Genomic DNA, 26,735 nt, shown 5'->3' on the forward strand with positions numbered 1-26,735 from the left:
CAGCACTTTATGAATGGCTGCTTCCCTTGCCCAGCAATCAATATGCTCAGGTACATGCAAGGCACAGCTAAATGCAAGGCACAGCTAAATGCTTTGAGTGGCAGCATTAGTTGCTGGAATAGGAATATTTGTGAGTTTACTATTAAAAATAAAATAAGAAAAAAAGAAGGAACTTTAATAAATTTGCATTATTATTTTAATCTATAAATACAAAATGTAATCCAGCATTCAAACAGTTCCTCACACCCACCAGCTCTGTATGGAAGACCAAAGAGCAAATGATCCGAAAACTTAATTAATAAGGTTGGTTGAGGATTTTACTAAGTTTGCATTATTGATGTGATTTGGAGACAGAAATCCTGCCAAAAGCAATCTTTCTGTCATTCAGCTGCAGGAAAACAATACACCATAATGGAAATAAACCACCAAACAACTGGAAACTCATCCACACCACTTACAAAGAGGTGGTCAGATAGTATTAGCCAGCTGTTCAGTTAATTTGCACAGTGGATTCATCAACTATAAAAGTGGCTGTTCTGTTAGAACACGACCGTATGGATCCAGGTTCAAATTTCTACTACAAAATGATGAGCACAATGTACCAATTTAAATTAAATCCAACAATTACCACACTTCTTTGACCTCTGTGTAGTCAAAATGATTTGCAGATGCCAGCCTGGAATGGAGTGAGAGGTTGTGTTCCTGAGTGTTGCCAATAATCCTCTGGAACACTATTCCACGGAAACACTGATTCTGTGAACAGTTGTGCTGGCAACCCTGTAATCTTGGAACTTTCTTATCTAAAATGGAGGAAGTAGGCACTTGCACATTCTTCAGAGCAACACAGACACTAGAGAAGTTAAAAGAATAGTGTCCAGTGGTGCTAGGGAAAAATAAAAACATAAACCTGGGAAAGTAATTCAGAAAAAAAAAGGAGGAAAAAATCCAACTTATTTGTAATTTGTCTGTTGTTTGTTTTGCTTACTTATGAGAGATCTTAATTCTGCACATTCCAGTGAATGGCCATTTGCTATTAATTTATCTTCTTTCTGGCAGCAAGTGGAGCACCATTCCAGAGTTTCAACATTCCCTTGATGCTGCTCTGCTTAATGCTTGTGCGCTATTTAAACAAAGCATATTCCAACCAAATCTGACTATATATGGAATTCCCTGACAAGTGAAACTTTGGATGCCATACAGAAAAGAGCCATGAAAACAGAATACACTCAAACTCCACTCCAGACTGCACAAACTGGGCAGGTACTAGAGCAGGCTCTTGGTGGCAAAGGTCAGGTACCCAGTGTGCCCAACCACCTCCCTCAGTGGCACACCACTCTTGAACTGCACAGTCCCTGGCTGCAGATTAGCACACGAGCTGCCTTGATGGGATGGGCTGCTGCTGTCAAAGCCAGGGCTGGAATTATCCTCAGCTGCTTTTCCAAGGTCAGGGATTTGCAGGCTAACTGTCCTTACATTGTACACTCGGAGCAGAATTTCCAAGGTGTTAATCTCTGTAAAACCAGATTCTTCCAGGGCCAGGCAGGTTCTCTGAACTTGTTCAATGCAGGGGGAGAAAGAGCAGATGCGGCCACCTGCAAAAGAAGACAGGTAGTGGAAAAGAGGGCAAAAGCCTAAATTAAGCACTTCTCATCTTTTTTCAAATTCTCACAGATACCCACAGAATTACTGTTATACAGACAAAGTGGAAACATTCTTCAAGAAAATCTTCACATGGCAACTTTGTTGGTTTAAAGTGTCAGCACAAAATGAAACACTGACAACTCCACAGGATGCTTCAGACCCTTTAAAAACAACAACAGCAACTTCATTCATCTTCCACATCCAATGCTGCCCTCCACATTTGCTCACAGCAAAACTGTTAAAGTTGGTCCCTTTAGAGCACAACTCTTTTGGAATCACTCTCCACTGCTCTGGAGTGAGCACCAAAGTGCAGCTGGCACGTACACAAAGCCAGAAGTCATTCTCCACACAGTGCCCAGGCTGGAGCCCCAGCACTGCACACGCCCTGACAAAGAGGCTGTGTTTGCTGAGGACGATGGTATGCGTGCACAGAATAAAGGCAGCTCTCCAGGCCATAGATGGAGTGCTGTTAAGGCTTTACCCTTTTAGTCAACATGTCTCCTGAGCATTGAACTTTACTGGATATCACATCGTGCAGGCTTACAACAAAATGTTGTAAAACTCAAGGACAAGACTTTCAAGTGATAAACTAACACTTGTCTCCTTGTCTATGCACAGTTCTGATTTTTGATTCTTAATACAGGCTATTTATAGGCCCCCTACACCTTTCTGAGTGCTACAATGTCACCTTAACAGCTGAGAATAGAATGATTCAGATTTACTCTGAAAAGCCACAGCCAAATCAGATCAAAGAATTATAAGGACACTGTCTGCCATAAGGCCAGGGCATGTGCTTTCACCCAGGACACAGCGTCCCCCAAGGCAACTGCCCTTCCTGAAAAGCTTTTGTGCAGGAGGAAGGAGCACTGGGCAATGCAGCTTCAGCTATTGTTGCATTTATTACAATTAGATGAAGATGCCTGCTGGCCTGATTTGCATTCCTCCCCAGTCCTCTCCTGGGCTCCAGTCAAACCTTCCAATGCCAGCCATCCAAGCAGTTAAAGAACCCGTGCAAGCCAGAGCAAAGCATCCTGCTAAAAATAGAGGCAATGCTAGCACTACATGAAGCCTGCTTTATCTCAAACTCCCCTTTTTTTTTTTCCTTTTTCGTTTCTAAAGTCAGATCTCTAAAAAAAGAAAGCATCAGGTCTGAAAGCGTCACTGTAGCACTCCAGTTACTGTGCAGCAATGATGTGCTGGTGCTGCCTGGGGAAGAGCACTTTCCACAACCATTAATCCACCATACACTAAGCAGGATTTAATTTTAGTCCTCAAATAAAGTCTCTGCACCAAGGGGTTCTTATAATGAATCTTCAAAACAAAGTACCCTGGACAAGTAATTCCCTGGAGTGGCAATTAAAACTCAAATCTAATAATCACCTGCAAAACTAATGCTGGTATGTGTCTTTATGAACCAAGTCTGTTGATGCTGATTTAATTGCACGCCCAGTCCATTAACTCCCATGAAATTAGATTTGTATGTTCATCAGGATGGCCAGCACTACCAAAATGTTCCTGAATCTGACAGCTAATCTTTCCTGCCCAAAGAACTTACACACTCTACTCTATGGTTGCAGATGTAAAACAGAAAAGCTCAGGAAAAAATTCTGTTACATAATAAGAAAGCTACTATGATGCACACATGTTACAAAGAAAGAATTTATGTTCTTATTGTGTAGGGAACTGAACAAATGTCTGACTTAACTAAATGTCAGCTCACAATAACTCTTTGTCTGCAAAGCAAGAATCTGAGAGACCAGAGACTACTACTTCATTCAGGCTTTTTGGTTTTGAGGTTTTATATTGCAATAAAGAAAGCAAAATATATTTACATTTACAGTAAGCCTGTTTTTATTTATTCTGACTGTAAGGGTCTGAAGATTCATTTAGGCTTTTGAATTCACATGCTCTGGATTTACAGTCAAAAACTGAAAGCCTGCACACAGCTGTTGCCATGCAAGCTGCAGAGCCACCTACGGTTCTTGTCAAGCCCTCAATTAAAGGCAGAGCACCCTTCCCCTTGCCTGGGGCTGGTCAGCTGAGCACAGCACGTCAACACCAAACTTGGTGAAGATTTATCAGGCTGCCTCCTCACAGCTGCTGGGGGAAGTAGGGTTACAGAAAACAGCCTTTCAAGCCGTTTAATAAGGAGAAAGCTCTTGCTTGCAGTAGCAAATATCCAGAAGGCAAGCACAAAAATTATTACTTTACTTCCTGCACTGCTGGAAGTTTCTCAGGTGTGAAAGATGAGAAAAGAGTGAACTTCCATCTACCTGAGACCATCCAATGGGTTTTAATAGTTCTGTCAATTTTGTTTTCCCCTTTCATGCCTATAGCTCTCGTTATTTTTATACATCCCTCCCAAATAAATGTACCTACAAAGGGCTTAGAAGCAAGCCCATCAAGCATCTGTCCTTACAAATCCTAACAAGTGGGAGAGGAGTCCCCTCTGCTTTTTCTGTACCATCAGGCAGGCCAGATCTGACTTGCAGCTACAGGCTGGAATTATGTGATTAAGCAGATATTAGGAGTGAAGATTGGAAAGCTACAGTTAGCAGAAGGCTGCAAGGCAAAAATGAAATTGCAGCTCCAGACTGCGAGAGGCTGTCTAAAATAGAAACATTTGGAAGTTTCAATTCCTGTGGTGTGTTTAGACCAGCAAAAAAGAAAGTAGAAAACCAGCACTCAGAAGGAGATGCTCATCTGTCCCAGGAGCAGAGACATTGTCATCTTGAACAGAGCAGATGCTTCTGAATTCTGCACTCTGAGGGCTGCCCTCTGTACCCAGCTGGACTACCAGCGAGGCAACACCCCTTCTGTCACAATCACCAAACAAATATAAATCCAGATTTCAGCATTCACACTTCTCAGACTCTTGAGAGCCCTCTTGTCCTTTAGACACCAAGAGGCTTCTAGGGATTAAAGGACTTGAATGTACACTGCTTTGTCTTGCCCTGCCAAGGATTCCTTAGTGAATGAAGAAAAGACATGAACTCCCTCCCTCTCCTCCCTGGGGCACATTGCTCTGTCTGTGGATCACAAAGGGATGGACTAGACTAGAGAGCAGTGAAAACATCTGAATGGAAACTTTTTTGTACAAATTGGGTTTATGTTCCTTCAGAACTCTCCTTTTAGGAGAGCTACCGTTCCTAAATTTGGTTAATGAGATCTGTGTGTCATCATAAATTGATATAGTAATTATGAGAGATTAATCCTGCTCATATTGGGAAGCTGTGTGAGCTTTTTGATCTCAAGAGCTGTCTAAAAATGTGTTTATTCATGTATAATGCATCTGACAAGTGCTACAGTTGAGAAGAAGAGAATAATGAGACTGTATGAAAGACTTAAGTTTTTTTCTACCTTCAGTTTTACAGGGAGTGAGTTAGTTTGAAGCATTAATGGAGAGGTTAAATGTCCTGAATCCATAGCCTGGAACAAGCCCACACAGTCCTGGCAGTCATCGTAACCAGCAACAGGGTTGAGAGGACATGAAAATGGAAGTACAACTCTGACTGGAATGATTAGAAAAGTGAGCTTAAGGGAAGAGGGAAGCAGAAGATTTTCATCCACACAGTACTGTACATTTCAACAGACTTTATCTAATTGGTAATTGAGGGACCAACCACTGCATCTCTACAAGAAGCCAGTGCCTCAAAAGTTGCCAGAATATTCCTGTGCAACTCTAACAAACAATTCTGTTTGTGGTTTGTCTGAGCAAGGACTAATATCTCTACCAGTTCTGCTTAGCTATCGAGTGCATTAGGTTTCAGGTGTGGAAAATCTCAGTGCTATTATTGACAAGAACTCCAGTGTGTGCTTATGATACAGAAAACAAGTCCAAGAAATGTGCTCTTGTTTTTGTAGGTTATTGTATGTGTTACAAGTGCTCTGACAGGTTCTTTCATCATCACAATATTATTCAGATGATGCACATGAAGTGCAGCACCATTAAGTTTTAGGGAAAATGGCCAGTAATTTTTAGAATGATTCTGTGACATAAAGAATACAGCACCACATTCTTACCTCTGGCAAAAGAACACAGCTTGGGTTTGGGACTTCAATGCATTGTCATAACTGGAAGATTACATTACAAAGATCCCAAGGAACAAAAAAAAAAAAACCACACAGGCATTATCATTGTGTAGGGGTGAGGCAGGAGAGTCACTGAGCAGCATCACTGTGGCATTTACTCTGTGACAAAAATATTGTCTCTGCAAAAGGGGACAGAATGTCCTTTAAGTGCGTGTGCTCGTGGGCGATTTGATGTAGCTTCCCTGACAAGTGAAATTAGAGGATTTGGCTGTTGGAAGAAATTAAAGGATGTTTCTTGATTCAGAAAAGAGAATTTTCTCCAAATCACTTGCCAGCTCACTAATAGGAGCTTGATGTGATTTTCTGCAAATGTGACCTTAACCTCTGCACTTGTAGGTGCATCATTCAAAAGGAATTTACTCCTGCTCATTATTGTGGGCTGGCAAAAGCATGTAACAAGGAAATGAAAGAATCAGTCGGCTCCATACTGGGGAAGAAAACCTAACAACTTTCTTTAGGGATCCTTTCATCCCAAACTACTTCCTTCAAACTGTGTCAAAGCCAGTAGCTTGGCTGGCCAGTGAGGATTTTGATGCAGGAATCTTTCTGCTTGACTCTCTATACGTGAAAGAATCACTTCAGGCAGGCCCAGTGTGTGCACCTGACAGATCCAAGCTAGGGATGAATTAGGAGTCCAAGTCCTTCACATGGTGAGGGACAGAAGCTGAGCCTCAAAGCCACACCTGGGTGGTTTAAAACTGGGATCTCTTCTGGAGATCAAGAAAAATAGTCAGTGAGGCTTCCTACATGGACATGGAAGTGCAGAGGCCCCAAGAGGGAGATGTTCAAAATGAACTTTATCTGCAGAGTTGTGGGGGGAGAATTGACAGCACCATGTTACCTGATTCAGTTATTTTCAAGGATCACAATTTGATAAACTCATAATTTAGGGGCTTTACAATGCTCCAGAGGGAATGAAGAATCTGAATTAAAGAGTAAAATCTTTAAAGAAAGAGAGGAAATAAAAGAGAGGTGGTTTTAATAATTTTGTGACTCAGACTGTTAAACACCATAAGGAGCAACTTAAAATATAAGAGGCTAATCCACCCTAATACATGGCTGTAATTTTCCATCCCCCTACCTGAAAATTTAAAATCTGTATGAAAATTATTGTACCAGTGGGTTTCTCCCTCATCTTCCACAGCTTTGGAAGAAATAGACAGTATTTATGAGAGTAGAGTAGGTGGGTGCAGAATTATATTCAAAGCACTACAGTATTCAGCTGAGAAATGACTGTGAGTCAAAAGTTTCAGGGCATTTAAGAACTGTAGAATATTGAGGATATTTTTGTTACCTCACAATTTTCTCATTTTCCTAATTTTTAGAAGTTTATCCTGAAGGGGTTAATGTCAACTTTGCAAAAACCACCGAGGTCAGATATTGGGAACAGCAGCTATGACAACAGAAAAGCATTAATCAGCAGATGCTGCAGAAGAAAAACAGTGCAGGTCTGGAAATGAAAGGAAGTTCTGCAGTGCAGCAGTGCCTCAGAGATGCCACAAGCAGCTTTTCTGCTGGAAGTGTGACTGGTGACATCAGCACAAAAGGATGCAGCTGAGATGCAAACCTGAAGCATCACCAGAGAACAAGAACCTTCCAGTCACAAACCTCCTGAGCCATTTTATTTGTTCAGCTCTTCAGAGGCTGGCAGTGCTTTAAATGGGAGGCCAAGCTGCTCCAAGCAGAGTATTTACAGCATCCTGCAAGGCACAACGTGAGTGATAGTTGCACTCTGCAAACAGGATCATTAACACTCAGCCTACAGGAGTGGCAACTATTCAGGACCTTGAGCTGAAGTGGAAGAGAGAACACTGATCTGATAAGGTTTTGTAAGGCTGAGAACTCTCCCATATCATCTCAGCTGAACTCTATTGTGAGCATTGAGGTTTTAAGGAAGAGAGTAGCTAATGCTATATATAGAATTTGCTTAGTTCTCATTTAATTCAACATACCTTAAGACTTCAGGGACTAAATTACCACTATCAGGCAGTACAGCTGTGACATTTGCAGGGCACATCACAACAAAACCCACAGTGTGAATGGTTCAAATGTGACCCTGTCCAGATTTGAGAGAGAGGGCGTGGACAGAAAAGAGTGGAACTCATTTCCTGCAGTGATGCTTTATCACTACACCAACCCTGGAACAGTAACAGCAGAATGTGCACAGGCTGTACTGCAGAAGAGGTTTCACTCTTTGAAAACAAAACAAAGGAGCACTATTAAATTATCTGCCTGTGGTAGGGAAAGGGAAGCAGTTACAGATAACCTTCTGCCATATTTCAGATTTAGCAGCAGTAAAAAAACCACAACAAAACTACCCCCATGACTCAGGATAAAACAGGAAAGTGTCTAAGTTTTTACATTTTACTACTACAATCAATTATATTTTATATGAAAACCAGTTTTTGTTTATATGCAAAACAGCAAAATTTTAAAAATGCACCTATTCAGTCAGGTACAAAGATGCCCAAAAGAGGAGCCTTAGATCAGTACCAGATCTCAGACATGGGAGGCTGGTTGCAGCAAAAACTGCAGCAAGGATCAGCAACTTCCCCTTTTGAGTGGCTCATAAAGTGAATGACACCACTTCACAAACACAAAAATGTGGGATTCTGAAGTATTATTTATATTGCCTAAGCAGATGTAACCTTGTAGCATAGCACAGAAAAGCATAGCCAGATGGTATGGCCGGTTTGGGACTGTATTACATTTTCTAGGATTTCAAATGCTGGAGTGAGACAAGGATTCAAAACTTGGAACTGTTCAAGCAGCCCTGCTTAGTATGCTAAGCATGCACCACTTAAATAATTCAAATTGGACTGCGCAATGCAGCGCCTTCTAAGCTGGGAAGTCAGCTGAGCCTTGTGCTCACTAGATTAGATAATTTGAGCATGGGAAGGGCATTGTACAGTGCAGTGATTTTCTTCCCCCTCAGGACACACTGGAAATCTGCTACAAATTGAACTGTAACCATTGCAGGTACAGAGTGCTAACAAGGCTCACTGTGTTTATTCACTTTTTAAAGGCAGTGTGTTACGTGGGTATCACAAAGCTCTGTAGAAAATTATCAGTAGTAGCTGAGGGAGCCTAACAGCAGGGCTGGTCCTGACTCAGCAAGGCAGTGCACATTCAGTGACCTTTAAGAGCAAGCTTCAATCTTGTGATTTCACAAAGACTTTGTAATTCACTTGAAGTCCAGCCTGTGACTATATATTTTAACAAAGAACTGGGCCTTGGCACATAATCAAGTTTTTTTAAACTCATGTCCCAGCATGGACACTGTTCAGCACTTCATGCTCTCTTGATTAGAGAAGTCACTTTTGTAGATGGAAGAAATTTGGCAAAAGTTAATTCAGATCCACAAAATTGTGAACTTAATTAAAACTTATTTCAGGATAAAAGAATTATTTATTCACTGAAGTTTATTTTTTGATAGGAAAAAGACGTATAATAAAGCCATAAAATCTGTGCAAAATCTCAACATCAGTTCTCACTTGCTGTCACAATCCCAGAGTAACTGGCATAAGCTAGAACATCCTTTATGTTTCCTTCCCACTGCATCCAATGGCAAACTTCTCACTAGCTCCAACCACAAAGATTCAGGACATAAACTGACAAGCATATTTCAGTGCAACCACTTCTTTTTTAACATTATCATTGGGGTGCTCTGTTAAATGGGTACAAATCTGCAATGATTGATGTGAACTGAGGCTGAACACCTTTTATACAAACACCTTTCTACTGAATTGCCAAAGAAATTTGCTTTCAGCATTTATTGTTACTTCTGCTTCCCACACACCTCAGATCTAGCAAAATGCACTTGGGAATGGTTCAAAGGAGTTTTTATAAACTGCCCATGCTAATTGTAGCAGTTCTTACAGGCCTGCAGGAAAAAAATTGTTCTTCTCCTTTCAAATCTTCCACTGTAAATTGAAGAAGCCTTTGAAGGTTTTATAGCCTTAAAAATGCCTGGAGATTGACATTTGAGAACAGTGATCACACCAGGGAAGGGAGTACACCTTGTGTATGGCTAAAAGGCAGAGATATGTGCACAGAAAGAGAAAAATGCAGTTACCTTCAGCTTTCAATGCTGACTTGGCATGTCCTATGGCTTCCCATGGAGATGGAATATCTAGGAACACGGCATCTGCAATGCTGGAGACCCCAAAGCCGTTTTTGCAGACGTCCTGGTTGGTGACAGTGACCAGGTGCTCCACCCCGTGCTCCCGAAACTCCTCCCGCGCCTTCTCAGCCCTTTGCTGGTGGAACTCCACCGTGTACAGGTGCCCGGTGGGAGCCACTGTCCTGATGAGGGCATGGGAGAGGGAGCCACTGCCTGTACCTGGGGAAGACAAACAACTCATGACATGGGGTTTGTCAGGGACAAACATCAGAACTAAAGTCTTCTGCATTCATCTTCCTGCTTGGAACACTTGTTCAAAACTCAAACGAACACAAACCACTTGTTCAGCTCCTCAAAGAGAACAGTCCTTCCTGCACAAGGAGGGAGGGACTAGGTATCCTAGGAAACAATCTTCCAGGTCCTCAAAGCATTCATTACAAAATCCTGCAAACCCAGGGTCTGTCCTATCTCCCTGGAGGAGGAAACTAATGCCAAGGGTCAGCTATAGCTCTAACAACTGGCACTGGAGAACACGAGGAAGTAAATGCAACAGGAAAAATTCAGGGAAATTACCTGGAGAGTTTTTTTCCAAGTGTCAGACTCTTTTAGGGTGAAAAGAGATTAAGGCAAATTTTAACGGATTTTCAAAACCTTATACTTTACTAAACAAAGAAAATATGTTGGCATGGGTTTGTGCTTGAAAATCCTATTAATATCCATGCAAATAAATGGCCTTCAGGATATGGTTTGCTTTGCACAGATCTCTTAAGAGACATCCTCAATTCCCACTGGAATTACCCCAAACCAAGGCCTCTTGGCTCCTTGCAGCCACACTGATCAAACAGCTGTTTTCACAGGTCACTTACACACATACTCACCTACACAAGCTTAACTTAGTCTAACAAAATCTGTCACACAATTGTAGGTAACTACAATTACCACACACAAACAGGGACTGACAAGACAAAGATTTCTTTTCCTTGTTTTAGTTTGATAATTTAGGAAACTTACTTTAAATGATCCATTGGCATATTAGATAGATGGATGACTAATAACAAAGATTTTCACTTAAGAAAACACCCATATAGCAATCCCATTGCAAATTAGTCACTCAAGTGGCATTTAATGGAGTAATCCCCCAAATTCAAAACCCCACAGCAAGCCTGAATTCTCTGTGTTTATTGATTCATAATCCTGTGCTTAGAACACATTTCTCCTGTAGAAATAAAACCTGTCTCTAGCTATTTTCAATGACTGTTCAGACTGAGGCAAGTCCTTTCAGCTAGCATAAATCTTTAAAAAACATATAAAGGCCAGAATCTGAAGTACAGCAGCTCAGAAACAAGCAGAAAGGAAATTAATTAGGGGGCACAGGGGCTGGTACAGCCGCTTAATTGGCGCAGTACTTTCCATAATCACGCAGGAAGTCTGAGTTCAGCGGCAGATCCCAGGCTCTTGCCCTCCAGTCACACAAGGGGAGGAACACTGCTGTGGCACGGTATTTAATCCGACAGCTCTGAAAGGGGGCACATTCAGACTGTAAACAGAGCTCAGGGCCCGCGTTTGCCAGCTCGGCACCGCTGCCCTGCTCCCCGGGGAGAGAGGGGGCTCTGACCCCGGCGGGCACACGGGCATCGCTGCAGCTCAGCACGGCACAGCACACAGGGATGGAGGGATGGAGGGGCTGCAGATTTCAGCACTGGCTTCAGAGAGCTCCGAGAGAAGAGAGAAACATTTACACACTGCATTTAATAAAGTGAAAGTACAGGCAAAACAAAGAAAAACCAAAACACACCTACATGCGCATACAGCAAAAACCATCCTGTCACAGCATTTGAAGGATCTAAATGCCAAAATGAACTTTTCCCTGGTCAAAGGAGTAAAGGTAGCACAACAGCCATGTAGTTGTGAAAACTCAATGATATATGTGCATAACAAAGAAAGAGTATTCCATTGATAGGTTTTTAATGACAAAAGCAGGGGACTATTGCTCCCAGGATGCTAAAGACTGAAATTCTGCCTTTGCATTTCATGCCAAAAGGGAGGATTACACAACCGAGAACTATTGTAAAATGAGGAAATTTAATTATTGTACCTCTCAAATGTGTAGTGCTGCACACTTTCTGCATCTCTCCCTGCTAATCTGAAGGACTGAACAAGCCTGGGCTGTAAGCAGAAGAGCAAGGCAGCTTGTGCATGTATCCAGTTTCCTTGTTCATATTCTTTTACATTTTTAATCACTTTCCTTTTAAATCTGCTCTTAAAAACACCACAGAAGATACCATTTGTCTCCTCCATAGGAAAACCCATTAATATTTTTGGCTTATTTTCTAAAACTCTTCTTTTATTCACAAACACTCCAAGCCAAGCCCTGAACTAAAACCAAGATATTGGAAGTCACCACTTACAGGCTTATTACAGACAGAGCTTTTGTTAAACAAGGTTGCCAGGAATTATTTATTGTTGACTGGCTACCACAAACATGAGAACAATACATATGTATCACATTTTAACCTATCAAATTCTATCACATTAATATTATTAATGGGAGCATTTCTGAAGATGTTGCCTGTCTTCTCCGTGACAACACTCTCAAAACTGCAGGAAACAAGATGGTTATGAATCACCCACTATTGTAAAAATCTCTCCTAGAAAATATATTCTGAACCCAGACATGTGACATGATGATGACCCTTAACTCTCATGTGCCCAATAGATCAGCACATTTGATGTGATCCATTAATATGAGTCTGGCATGAGTCCATACCTGCCACAAGCCCTAAAGCCAATCAGCACTGTCTGCACAAGGCAGGGGTTCAACCCTCTGGTTTTGTGATGTTGTAGAAGGGGAAATAAATGTTTGTATTCACAGAATCTGAACTACAGCAGCTCAGAAACAAGTAGAAATGAAATTAATTAGGGGTGTCCCCACAAAGGTGCAACATTCAATATTTTTGTCCTCCTGCAGCCATCTCAATTTCTCTTTGTCCTTATTTCAAAATCACTACTGATAAAAAGCAAAATATGATTCAAAGAGTCTTAGGCACCAGTTTGGTGTAACTTCTAGTTGGGTACAAGTTTCCTTGGGAAATGAAATGTATCCTAGCATGATACAGAATCAGTCAGGACAGTAACAAAACCCTAGGAGTACTACTGCAGACATAGCAGAATGTTACCAAACCAGAAATAGCATTCCAGAATTACCTGTGTACAAATTATCTGAACCAGAAAACTTGATACTCAAAAATTAACATTTTGTATCAGAAGAGGCAAGATCAAAACTGGAAGAACTCCAGTGGATTTTCTTTTTCATAGAGGTACAGTGAAATGTCAGTGTTGATACGTTCCTGATCTGACCTAGAAAGCAGAAGGTAAGACAACTAAAACAACTAATTTATAATTTTTACACCAGGATGCTCCCTGTCTGACAGCCTGCACAATAAATAGCCTTAGAAACTGGTTGCTCTCTACCACAGGACAATGCCCACTTGACTATCATGTTTTAATCATGAATGGACTGTACAGAAGAGAAGTAAAACAACAATTCAAACTGCACTGAAGACAACCTTAGCAGCACAGCTGCTGCTTTAGAGCTCATTTAGGTGAGCACTTATGTCATTGCTAATTTTCACTTGGAAAATGTGATGCTCTTTTACATTGACTGTTCTGTGATCTCAAACATCTTAGTCAAAGAGCAGACATCTGCATTGCAGGCATTTAATGAGACACTGCAGGGGCCCCAATATGCCACACTCAAAGCTCAACATCTGAGGAGGCAGCACTGTGCAGGGGATCAGCACAGAGTGAACCAGGAATGGGCTCCACTTCAGTCCAGAGGCAGGAATTAAACTCTTGTGTTACACCTATGATTTAGGGGCTAATGGCCCTGCACACTGATGCAGTATTCCTTCCTTCTTCTTGGGCTCAAGCACATGACATTCTCTTTCTCTGATACCTATAAGGTCCAGGGGAGTGTTTTTGCCCCTCTCCTAAAACATGCAGTTTTAGGATTTCAGTCCTAGCAAGTGGACATCTGTATAAAACATTCTGGCTCAGCACCTACTGATAGCTCCTCCTGATTTGCAGACAAGCAAGTATTGATCAGATGAACTTCTCAACTGCCCTGAGCTCCAGCAGATCTGTTCTTCTCACTCTCTGCTTATTCAAGTGTGAGGTTTCCTACAGAGAAGCCTCCACACGCCTCAGCCATCTTGAAACAATGACCGTGTTAAAATAACTTCTCACCTTCTCAAAAGCTGAAGTGGATAATATCTGAGCTGTTCAAAACTAAAGCATGTTGTTTCAGCACAGAATGCTGCCAAGACTGAGTGTCACCACAGCCTCACAGCACTTAACTGATATAAGATACAAAGTACATTTTACACTGTTTTCTGTTTCCTTATTGCAAAGGGCATTTGTCTAATCTCCTGGAATCCTACCCATGTCATAAATATAAGTGACCTGATTCTGTGCTCCACTACATTTTCTCTTTGCAGGTTACTGCTTGGCTTGTCTTCCCTAGAAGTTTCTCATCATGGTGCTTCTTTTTAAAAAAGAGCTACAAATTGTCATTTAGGATTTATAGATGTGTACAGCTGTGTGTAAGCAAAAGCATTTTGGAATAAAGCTGAATAAGCTCTTAAGTGCATAAAAAGGTTCATATTGCTTGGAAACAGGAAAAAAAAGAAAAGTATGCAAAGTGTCATTTAATACTGGGTCTCTAAAATACCTCATAACATTTTAGGAGAGCTTAAGCTTCTGATGCATAATTTGGCTACCTAAGACATTCTGAACTGCGTAAATACAACAAAACAATGACAGTGTTGCTCTATTTGTCTCCTAGCTACACCACTTAGTCCTAGCAAATAGTAAGATAGGTCATGAATCAGCCATGAGAATGAAAGGAGCCTCAAAACCAGGGGAAAATTAATCTTGAGACAGAGCTAACAACTCCACAGCTAAAATCTGTCAAGAAACAGAAAGACTGAACAGACAGACTGCTCACTCTACATGACAAGTTTGTGTAATGACTTATAATGAGTACATGAAAAGACATTAAGCATTTGATGGAAATTAACCCAAATATCTTCCTGGGAAGATAGTCAAGGGTCCAAATCATGGTAACAGAGGTAAGACACAGGAGGAGCAGGGACAGAGAGAAGGAAGAGAGGGAGGGAGAGAATTTCAAGGAGTTGAACTGACAGATGAAAGAGAAAACACCTAATAAAAAAAGTTCACTTTGCAGTTAAGAAGTTCCCATACAGAAAATTAGCTTATCTGCCTGTGTGTCATGGACACCATGCTGAAGCAGGCATTTTAATTTTAGGCAGCAGGTTGGAGGTCAGAGAGGGCCACTGCTCACTGACCAGACTGAGGAACTGAGGGAAGGAGAGTAGGGAGCTTTTCAAGGCTGGCACTGCCTAAAAAGAATATGAAGAATTAATTTTTCTTTAGAGATTCAAGTGAAGAAATACATTTTCCTTATAGATTCAAAAGTCTGAATTTTTTAGTAAGGAATCTTCTACAGAATGAACATAACATGGTTAACAACAGAGTTAGGTTCAGAGAGGCATTGAGAAGTGTACTTGGTGGTCAGGTGAAATTACAAGATCAAAGTGAGTCCAGAAAGTCTGGAAACAAACACTTTAGGGTATGAACAGCTTTCCTCATCAGCTAATGACAGCCACAGGTCTGAATACACTACAGTGATGCCTCATGTGGTCAGAGATTTGGCTCATAGAATCATCACAGACTCACAGAATGGTTTGGGATTAACAATGTTTAAAGATTCTTTAGTTCCCACCCACCTGTCTGGGGCAGGGACACCTTTCCACTAGACCAGGTTGCTCAAAACTCATCCAGTCTGGGCTTCAGCACCTCCAGGGATGGGGCACCCACAGCTTTCCTGGGCACTCTGTGCCAGGGCTTCAGCACCTTCACAGTAATGGGTTTCCTCCTAATTCACCTTTCAGTTCAAATCTATTACCCCTTGTCCTACCACTCAGTTCCCTTGTAAAATTCCCTCTCCCAGCTCTCCTGCAGCTCCTTCAGGTACTGGAAGGTGCTTTAAGACCTCTCTGGAGTCCAGCACAAGTCCAGCCTGTCTCCACAGGGAAAGTGCTCCCGCCCCCTGCTCATCCTCATGGCCTCCTCTGGCCTTGCTCCAATGGATCCACATCTTTTCTACTGCCCCTCTGTTGAGGCCCCAGCACCAGTTCAGTGCTTTGGTGTGGCAAGAGAATGTTGTGGTTTATGACATTTGTACTGATGTGGCTCTCCTAATACTTCAAGAGGTGCTGTACAAGGATCAGGTTTTCTAATTCTTCTCCCACTCTAACCTGAACAGCTGCTAAGAGGTAGATAAGGGAGACATTATAAAACACAGACATAATTAGTTTGGGCACATTCCAGAATCAAATTAACTTTGATCTGTACTTTACACTAAAAACAGAGCTGCAAACAATTTAGATGTATTTATGACACAAAAATAATGAAGACAGGAGCAGCATTTGTCAAAAAGTATATAAGCACTTCAGAAGAGTCATAAGCACACAGCTGACTTGCTGGGACTCCACAATAAACTCTTAATCATTTATTAAGTATTCATTAATCATTAAGTCCTCATTAATTTTTTATGGGTGTACTCTTTAACAAAATCTATACCCAGGCCGTGAGTCTGAAAATTTCATAATTGTTTTTGAGAAGCTCTAGGGTAAGGCTGGGTGGCAGCTCCTATTACTCCTTCTCTGAGAAACCATGAGAAGCCAGAACTGCTCTCAGCCTTCAGAAATCCAGTCCCCCAGCTCAGAAACCCATTGCTGTGCAGCAATGAATAGGGTTTAGCAATTTTTAATTTGGGATTTAGCTGAAGGGAAACAAAAAATCCAATTAACGTTTTTGCTCACGTGAGTCTGATTTTGTGAGTGCTGAAGGATCACTGGGATAGTGGTTAAAGTACTTTTGACTAAATTATGTTTTGTCTAAATACTACACTCCATCTAAGCCAAAATATTTCTGAGATTTATCAGATTAAATGAGATTTCACATGCTGTACTATTAAGACAGGCACTCTTTTACATCTCACCATGGAGAGAGAACAGTAAGAGGCCTTGATGTGTGGGGACTGGAAAGAAAAGGATTTTGCTTGGAAAAAATATTTGAAAGGTTTCATATTGGTTCCAGTATAGTATTAAAAACAAACGTGAACCCCTCAAAATCAGTTGTCAAATGGAATTATCCTACAGAGAGCCTAGCCTGGGAAGTTGATTTGGAGAGTGGGGTGAGAAAGAAGAGAAAGATTTAGACTTTTCCTTTATCTAGGCATTGCTGCACATGCAATAAACACAAATGGGATTATTGGAGTTACCTGACAACAATGAAACTTTCATACTATTGGGCCACTCACAGCAGATATTTAAGCAGCTATTTTGAGTATCATAATTTTGGAAAGATAGGGCTGTTAAAACCAAGTGTGGAATTTCTTAGAGCAGGGACCAATATTTTAAAAAGATCTTATCTCTAGTAACAGTGCTAATAGTTTTAAAACTCAACATACCTTTATAAATTAGAAATTAGCAGAAGACAGAAAAAGGATCATATTCCTACACCTCTGTCATGAAACATCAGGTAGATGCAGAGTCTCCTTATAGCCTCCTCAACACAGCATGCCTGGGTCATTTTAATTATGCATGTGCTGCTGACAAGCTTGCTCTTTATGTGTTTACTGAAGATGATTAAACATAGTAAAAACTATATTAATATGTTTGTATCTTTTAGGACAAATAATAACTAATCAATTTAAACTATATAATTAAAGCAACAGAAAATTAATCCTTCTGCTTATTCTACTCCATGTTTATAACCACATGCAGAAGATCATTTATATTCAGAGCATTTCAACATGACACAGAAGGTGTTTCCTCTTACTTTTTCAATCATTTCTTCTCACAGCTGGGGAAATCAATTCAACATTCTGCTAGCTCACAATGGCTAAATACAGGACACACCTCTATGGCTGAGTTAGTAAGTCAAGAGGAAAAGAGCCCAGCATGTTGTACAGAGCCTGCCTTGCCAGTTCATACAGTTCAACTGTATATCTAAGTTCAAATAATAAAAAATACAGACCTCTGTGCTAATTAATGCTTAAAATACACCTAAACTTGGCACCAGCAGGAAGCAGACTCAAGTTTTACTATACCAGATTTCCTGTCTTGTTTCTACTCATCACCATTGGGCTGGTTCTGTCTAGCCCACACAGGGCTGATCCAGAGCTAATGATTTTGGATCACCAAACACCACAGAATTTAGGATGGCACCAAAGCAGGCTACATCCCCACACTGCAGGCTCCAGTTGTCAATACCTGTCAAGTTTTTTATTCACAGTAAATCTGCAGTAAGGTCTCCTGCTTTAAGGTTAGCCAGATGGATTTATTATAGTATTCTTTCCTCTTTCCTTTCTTTGTGAAGAGTGAACCTTGCAAGCAATACAAGCATACCTATAGCTGTAAAAGTGTTCACTTTGCCTGGAAAGCTGAAGTTGCAATATAATGTCAGTACAAGCATTAAAATGAACCTGGGGGACAGCTTCCCCTTAGCAAAAAGGATCGATTTGTGGCTATGACTTTTGACTCACAACAGTTCTGGAAATCATCAAGTGTTTCCATTTCTTAGATGTTTAGATAAGCAAGAGATTAAACATTTTCATTCTCTCTAGGCACCTTTGACATTACTGAAAATATTTTATATACAGCTCTGTACATTTGACTAGTCTGAGTGAGACAGGACATGGAGCAATTCCAATCTCTTCCCCCTGCCCCCCAAATAATTTTCTGTTTACTTTTCCCATCCTGTCTAAACATAGCAGGGAGAGGAAGAGCTGATGAATACAGAAACTTCCCATGACAAAACTAAAACCATCCTGCAAACCAAATCACAAACTCACAGGACCCAGCTATTTTCACAGGATCAGAGGCTTCTGCACAGGGCTTTGCCTGCTTCAAGTGCTGCTGTACAGAAGCAGCTAAACACAGTGCCTGGTTCCCAACTGGGTGCAGAGATAAGTGCTGTCTCAGTTGTGTTGGAAAGTGGTCATTATGCCTGAAAAGCTGCCCAAAATTATGCATGAGTGGGAACAGGAAATGGTGAATGTAAGAAAGCACAGTGCATCACAGCCCTATCACGCTGATCCTTTGCCATATCTATGCTTGAGAGGGAGGTGTATGAAACTGCTTCAAAAAATGCTCCAACAGCCAGAAAAAACAAGGACAAACTACCTCAGCTGCTATTTCTCCAAACTACAGAGATTCTCTCAAATGAAGCAAGCCTCATACTGCCTGTAGTAATAAAGTTATGGAGACATTATTATAAACTCGAGTAACCAAGATAACATTTTATGTCAATTTTCACTCCTTACTGCCAAATTAAGCAAAATCATGACAGCTGTAATAAATTAAACCAAGTTTAGAAATAAAACACAGCCCTGTGATGAACACATCATTGATTGTATTTAATCAGTGATTTTGCATGAGTTTGTGGTGCTACAAGTAGATTACACTTGGAAAAAGAAGAACGAAATTTATGTACTTACATGGTAGCACATATAAATACTGCCAATTTATTTATCTTATTAGTTCTACACTCTATCACCAGAGTCTCTTTCACCAGTTTATCTCAACTACATCCTCAGAAGCTGCAAATTCAAAGCCTGAATCTTGATTTAAATCATGTATTTACAAACGTTTTTAAGAACTTAACAACAGTTTTAGAAAAGGGAAAAGAAAATGTTTACATATTTGTTCCAAGATGAATTACCCAAACACATGCTCAGAGGTATACCCACATAAATGAGGCTGCATGCTGAGGTAGCACCAATTTTTCAAGAACCAGCTGATAACATGTGCACATGATATAGCATTCTTCAACATGTGGGCAGGGAAAATTGTATCACAGTGGGAAGAAAGTGCAACTTTTTGCAAAATATAAAGAAAACCCTGTTTTTTTCATGAAAGTGTTGGTGTTAGTTCTTAATAAAGGATTTCAACATAGTAATTATTACCTGATTCACACACTATGGAGCCTGGCTTCAGTTCCAGCATCATGGTGATGATGGAGATGTCAGTGGAATACAGAATCTGCGTCCTGTGCGGGAGATTCATGGTCCACAGTTCTGGAGTTGGATGAAGAATGAACACCCATCCTCCTTTACTGCAGGTCACTTTGGAGCCATATTTCTTGCCAATGAGGTCTGTGGAATGCCTGATGACCCCATACTTAGTCTGTGTTACAGAGCCATGCTGCACCTTCACAGGAAACATGGACTCATGGCCCAGGAACACAATGGCCGTGTCACCATCCTTTATCGTATCTCCATATTCCACAAAACTCATGGTCACAACCTTGTATTGGCTGATGATTGTCACCTAGGGAAGAATAAATATGTCAGGAGGGTTTCACAGGACCACAGTGGAGCTGAACCTACAGACATAAAATCCAGTGATTTTATTTTCTCCAATACAGAACAAAACCACACTGTGCAAATAAGATGCTACAAGAGAGCTCCAGGCAGTTCAGGGAGCTGCTCTCCACTGTACTCTTGATCCAATTACAATCAATGGAAGGATCCCACAGATTTGGAAATAACAAGTATTTGTCTTGGTTTATGGTACATTTTAAAGAAAAATCGGGAAATACATTGTAATTTACTCAGCCTGCTCCAAAATGCTACTGCAGGTTAGTACCAATTTCAGCACCCTGTTCAATTACAGTTCCTGAGCACTCAGAGCATGCTATTAAGCTTAATTCTATTCCCATCTTCTTGCTTATTTTTTGATGATTTACAACATAAAGACATTCTGCTACTTGCCTGGACCTCAATCATTAGGACCACTAACAAAAGTATACTTGAAAGTTTTCCAAATGAATGTTTAGAGATAGGCTAAGGGCATTAATTTATGCATAAACTTGACTAACTACATGGAAAAAGAATATTGTGGCCTTTAATTTGCCATTGGGGGTGCAAAGTAATTGTCTGGGAAGTGATCTCTGCTCCAGCTAAATGTAAACAACCACTTGCAAGCTAATGCCAACAGTTGAATCACTTCAGCCCCATGGTCTCAGAGCTGTTTTAGAGAATTACAATTAAATTTTGATGGCTTTGAGAAGACAATCTAGAAATCAGAAGGTGGCTTACAATGAAACCTGATATTGCCTTTCAGATAAAGCAGCTAACTGTCTGAGCTGCAGGTTGATCAATTCATGCAAGAATTGCTTAATGGAGTAACAGGGATCCCAAAGTTAGAAATTAAAGCCTATGACAGAAGGCTTTGAAAGTCACATTTTGGTATACCATCTCTGGCAGAATCAAAAGCAGTGTTACTTTTAGTTTCAGAACAATTACTGAATTCACGCACTTTTGTGTTGAATGCTTAAGAGTTTGGTCCTGCTTCATCATTTCAATTAAAAACATTCAGTTCTCAAAGTGTAGTCTGGTGTCTGTAGTCTGGTTCCTGCCTGGAGCTCCATGTAGCTCAATTTACTGTTAAGCAGCTAGATTTATAATTTTTCCACTGCAGTCACTGAGGTTGATAAACAGATGTGCTTGTGGCTGAAACTTCCAAAGCTTATGACATGCTTATTGCATAAGGTGTTCAGATGCCAAGGCAGAGGAGGCTTGTCTGGACATCTGGTGAAATAGTAAGAAGAGCATCCCATGAATTCAGAAATGTATAGATAAAGGACTTTGTGAGATAGAACAAATGCTGTCTTTTATAGCTTGCACCCTATGATTATGTTCATGTCTTAATCTTTCATAAATGATACTCAGAGTTCTCATTCCAGATACTTTTAATGCAGTGCAGTTCTCAGCTCTCACAAACGTCATCTGAAAGGACCTCGAATGGAATCCATTTCTTTCACAGTATTTACTGCAGTTACACCCATGTGCAAAAGAATCGTGTAGCAAGCCTGCAGAAACACTGAGCGAATTCCTCTCCCTTTGGTTACACCAACCAGCTGGCTCCCAGCTCCCTTGCCTTCCTTTGAGCCACTACATTTACCACAGCTAAGAGTTACAGCAGTGAATCTCAGAATCTTTAAGGCTGGAAGGGACCTTTAAGATCAGCAAGTCCAGCAAGTCCATATCAGTGCAAGCTGACATCCTAAGTGTCATCACATCCCTTAGGCCTCACCCGCTACATTATATTCATACATTTGGGGTATAATTGGTGTCTGTGAGGAATTTTGGAAGTTTCTTTTCCTCGCCCCCTTGTCAAGGAGCACAGTGACACCACCACTTCCAGTATTCTCCATTGCCTGGCAGTGCAGAGGCTCCCACAGTGTTACATTTTCCCCCGGGCAGCACTTAGGGGATGGCTGCAGCACCGCTGTCGCGGGAAACTGAGGCGGTGCCCCCCGACACGGGATCAGGACTTCCCTCTGGGTTTGCCACGGCTGCAGCGACCTAAACCCAACGCCCCAGGGGGGCCCTCGCAGCCTCACAAATAAAAGCACTAACATGATTCTGTGTTCCCTTCAATCACAACGCAGGCACACATCTCTCTTCCCTGAGCAGCTCCCACAGGACCTGGCAGGCTGCCCCTGCCCTCTCCTGAAGCCGGGCTGCTTGGCACGGGGAGCCCCCGGCAGGCACGGTCCCCTCGCTGCCCAGGCGCACGCAGGCTGCGGAGCCGCTCCGTGCCCCCGCTCAGAGGCGACCCCGATACCAGGGCTGCCCTCAGCCCCTTCCGTATCCCGGGGGCGGTAATGCGGCTCCTGCACCCCAGCAGCGCATCGGACCCGGGAACCCCAGCTGCGGGCAGGTGAGAAGCACGGGCTGGGCAGGGAAGGGGTGAGAGGCGGCATTCGCCTGCGGGAGAGCAGCGCTAACCCGTAACGGCCCCGGGGGCAGGAACGCCCTGGCCCCAGCGCCCCGCGTCCCCACGGGACGGTTCTCCCCGTGCCCCGAGCCCGTTACCTCCCCAAGCCCGGCCCGGCCCGGCTCTCCTCACACGCGGGGCCGCCCAGCGCCTTCTTCCGCCTCGGTCGCAGGCTGCTGACGCTCCCACTGCCTCCGCCCCCGCCAGCCCTGCCTGGAGCTGGGAGTCGCCGCGGCTTCTGCCCGGCGCGGTCAGACCTCGCTCCTGCAGCCCTGCTGAGGCGCGTGTTTCTCTCAGCCCGTCATGCCCGCGACTCCATCAAGGCGCCCGCTCCCCTGAGCCCGTCATGCCCACAGCGCCATCGAAGCATCCATCCCCCTGAGCACACCCGTGCCCTGAGGCCCTTCGAGGCTCCTGTCCCCCGCAGTGCCCTGCTGACCGCCCCCGCCCGTCCCCTGAGCGCTCCTTGCTGGGTCCTGCGGAGTGGGGACGGTCACTGACACCCTCAGCAGCCCCCCTGGCACCCCGTGGGTGCTCCTGCCTCGGGAGCTGCCCTGTCAGTGAAAGTGACGGGTCCCAGTGGATCACTGGGAACAGCTGCAATGGGGACTGAGAGCCCCTGTGGGAACTTGGCGTTGAATGTGTAGGGTGTCTCAAGGGCCACCACCAGCAGGGCTGAAGCCGTTTCCCAGGGAATGGCTTTGCCACTGGCACACCTGGGCCTTGCCTCCATGGCCCCCAGGCAGACAGCTTCCAGAAAGTTCTGCATGCCCTTTCCCCAGGGCAGCCTCAGGGAAAGGCAGCTCGAGGCCAAGCAAGCTCTTGACAGGGGTTTCATAAGGCTGCAGGAGAAACCACACTGTGGGCTCAGAAGCAGCAGAATTGTTATCTAACCCCCTAACAGCATGGTACTAACTCCTACTTCTGTCTCGTGTTTAGGATGGAAGTGATGTGGAGAGCCCTGCCTGCCCTGTGGTACGGGGGCTGCAGTCAGGAGGCAAGGAGGAGCAAAGGAGGAGAATGTTGCCTCATCCTCTGCTCACAACAAGCCCAGGCCACCTGGCATGGGAGCGGTATGGGCATAGCAGGGAGCGTGTGAATCACCTAGGACGTGCTGCAGGTAGTGTTCCCAGCTAAATCAGATAACGCTCTGTACTGTGGTGCATTCACCAGTAACCTGTAATACACAATAATGGAGAAAAAGTCATCCTTTCACAATCATAAACCCAGTAACGGAGAGCTGTTTAGATGATGATCTGTGATTTTTTAAATGAATGTGGTTACACCAAGAATAAGGGATTTTTTTCCCATTACCTTCAGTGAGAACATATTTTTTGTTATGGTGTTGACCTGCCCATAGCATAATTGCAGTAGTCTTTGTTAGTTATGAAACTCTTCTCCATCTAATCTAAACATAATGTATGCAGTTTCAGAGGTTTCTTAAACTGCAAACTCCTACTCAGCTGTTTTTCTGACTGGCAATCATGGCTCTACTGTGCCTTTATATTTGCACCCACTTTGTTTAATTTTCTGTCATTTTTAGTGTCATTGGTTATATTTGTCATTGTTTATGTTCTCATGTCCTTTCTTTCCCATGATGGGCTGCTGTTCAGATCACTGTGGGCCTGACTGTGTGCAAGATTGAGACACTCAGCAACTCCTCATTTCCATAGGCACTCAGCTCACTGGAAACAATCAGTAATTTTCAACAGCATGCCTAAGCAGTGAGAAAAAAATACACCAAGGATAATAACTAAGAAAATACATTTTAAGTGATAAATGGGAAGAGAAGTTTCATTTGACAAGTTAAGCAGATGGAGCTATGGCCAATTTCTTTAATCTACTGGTACATGAGTGTTATGTTTAATTTTCAAGTGGTGTTTAGTTGTAGATTAGGAATTGGAAACAATTCAGTTGTTCACAGCAAACCACTTTCTCTTGTTGTCTCCTAATTTGGAATATTGTTCTGTGTTTCCAAGATGATGTTTATCCCCTAATTCTCCAGGTTCATATTATGTTCACAAAAGTAATTTCAGAAGATACATTCACTGGCTAACACCCATCTCCTCTTGCACTTGCACACCACACAACATTTATAATTAAGCCTCTTAGGAAGTTAACTGCGTGGCCCTTGATTAACTTCCCTTAATTCTTCATTGTTAAAGCTCAGTGCAAAGATCTCTGGAGTAATCAGCCCACCTTTCCAACTGGAAATGTAGCATATAAATCAGTATTCACTAAGATACCATCCCAGCATGGAAAGTGAGTATTGGTGCCCTTATCACAGTCTAACAGGCCATACAGGCTTATCCATGCCAGTGTTTCCCAGCAGATGAGGCAGATAAAACGGGTGATCAGAGGCTGTTGACACAGGGCACAGCATCTGTAATTAAGTCACTAGGGAAGCTGGCACGGAATGCTGTGACAAAGATAGGATCCAATTTACACACAGCTTTCAGCAAATCTTTAAATGCTGTCTGAGTAAAACCCAGCCACTTCTGACTTACTGTGTGCTAGAAATTTGTCAAACAGTGGTGAGAAAAGGGGAGTACGGGGAGCACTGTTTGTCAAATGTGTAAATTGGATATATTTTAGTGATTTTATGTTCCTGACTCTTTCCATGTCACTCAAGTTCTGTGAAGAAGAGGTGTGTGTTTGTGTTGGAAGTGCTGTAATGTTTGGCACACTGAGACTTCTACCTGCTCACCATGACTGGTATTCCTTGTTCTGCAAGACTGGAAGAAAAAGAGCATATGCAATGAAATGGATCCTTGGGTTTTGGATCTTGAGGTGACCTTGACTCCACAAATCTCCTGAACAATTAAACTACAGAACAGTTGATTGCTTCTTTGTTTGTGTGGCAATAGATTATGGAATAAGATAAAAGGAGCCTTCAGAACCTACCCTTACTGGCTTTTTTTTTTCTTTTTGTGGAGAACACCACCACGAAAATATGCCATAATGTAAGAAAATGGTTTTAGTATATTTCTGATTTGGTACTTGTCTAGCCATGCATTATTTGCAATTTACACTATTCTGAAGCATGAGCATTGTGTGAAACTATTGGTGTGTAGGGGAAGACTTTGTGAGGTTAAAAGTGCAGAGGAGACCAAGAGAGAGGATTTGTTCTTTGATCCGGAAGCTGAGACCGGACTTGCACAGATGCTGAGCCCTTGGCTTCTCCTGGAGATCTGTATACTCAGCATCTCAGTCTACCAGACCTGGAATAACTCGGAAATCTGGATGGCAGCCAAACACAGCACATTTTTATTCGAAGCAGTCTAGGCTTTTTATTTTGCAATGATTCCCTCTATATGTATATTATTATTTTTAAGTCCTAACAGTAAAGTGCATATGCTTCTTGTTGTTAGGGTGAGGGTACTGGTCATGGTGCTGAAAGGATTGTGATGGGGAAAGTTTCAGGTGATGTCTCCTGACATTCACAGCTCATGTCAAGGAAAGCAACTCTGGAACTCAGATCTGCACTCTCACAGATAAATACACTCTGTTTGGACAGGAGGATAAACATGGGTTCTGCTGTGAGAAACACGTCAGAGAAAGATAAAGATACCATTATGTAAAGGTGAAAGTCAAATCAAGATACTCATTCACATTGTTAACATATTGCAATTTCCGCAAACAGCAGGATTCTCAGCTGCATCTTTGCTTTGGGACAAACCTGCTCATTCCTTCAAAGACCAGTGGAAGTCACTATTTTCGTGAATTTCAGGTGAGCTTTAGGTGGGTCAGATCCCAGAGTTCCTGTGCCCGTCTTTAGCAGGAAATCACCCTCTCTCCAATCAAAGCTGAAGAATCTTTTTTTTTTTTTGGCACATGACAAGAGCAGAGGATTCACTGCGATTTACACCATCACCCTACTTCCTTTCGAATTAAGCTGTAAAACGAGCCCACGGTTTCGCAGGTGCTGGAGGCGAGGTGCAGGTCCTCCCTCTGCAGAGCCGGGCTGCCGGGGGCTGGGCGCCACATCCGCAGCCGCCTCAGCGCTT

The 26,735-nt window shown here is 42.5% G+C and overlaps 1 protein-coding gene across 1 annotated transcript; it reads right to left on the bottom strand.

The window, feature by feature from the left end:
* Window positions 1-169: 169 nt before the first annotated feature.
* On the bottom strand, window positions 170-22,918 carry TRMT61A (tRNA methyltransferase 61A). Its single transcript, XM_064714883.1, has 4 exons — window positions 22,827-22,918; window positions 19,911-20,274; window positions 9,809-10,075; window positions 170-1,592 (listed from the first exon to the last, which is right to left on the bottom strand). The coding sequence occupies exons 2-4, from the start codon at window positions 20,239-20,241 to the stop codon at window positions 1,264-1,266; spliced, it is 927 nt and encodes a 308-aa protein (XP_064570953.1). The 5' UTR covers window positions 20,242-20,274; window positions 22,827-22,918; the 3' UTR covers window positions 170-1,263.
* Window positions 22,919-26,735: the final 3,817 nt, after the last annotated feature.

This window comes from Zonotrichia leucophrys, chromosome 5 (genome assembly GCF_028769735.1).
Source record: "Zonotrichia leucophrys gambelii isolate GWCS_2022_RI chromosome 5, RI_Zleu_2.0, whole genome shotgun sequence".
Lineage (NCBI taxonomy): Eukaryota > Metazoa > Chordata > Aves > Passeriformes > Passerellidae > Zonotrichia > Zonotrichia leucophrys.

What these genes read in the sequence shown, in the direction of transcription:
- TRMT61A (XM_064714883.1), bottom strand. Translation starts at nt 20,241, where the DNA reads ATGAGTTTTGTGGAATATGGAGATACGATAAAGGATGGTGACACGGCC. An exon ending in CTCCATAGTGTGTGAATCAG is followed by an intron (nt 10,076 to 19,910) that starts GTAATAATTACT and finishes TGTCTTCCCCAG; the next exon opens with GTACAGGCAGTGGCTCCCTC. An exon ending in GTCAGCATTGAAAGCTGAAG is followed by an intron (nt 1,593 to 9,808) that starts GTAACTGCATTT and finishes CTTCTTTTGCAG; the next exon opens with GTGGCCGCATCTGCTCTTTC.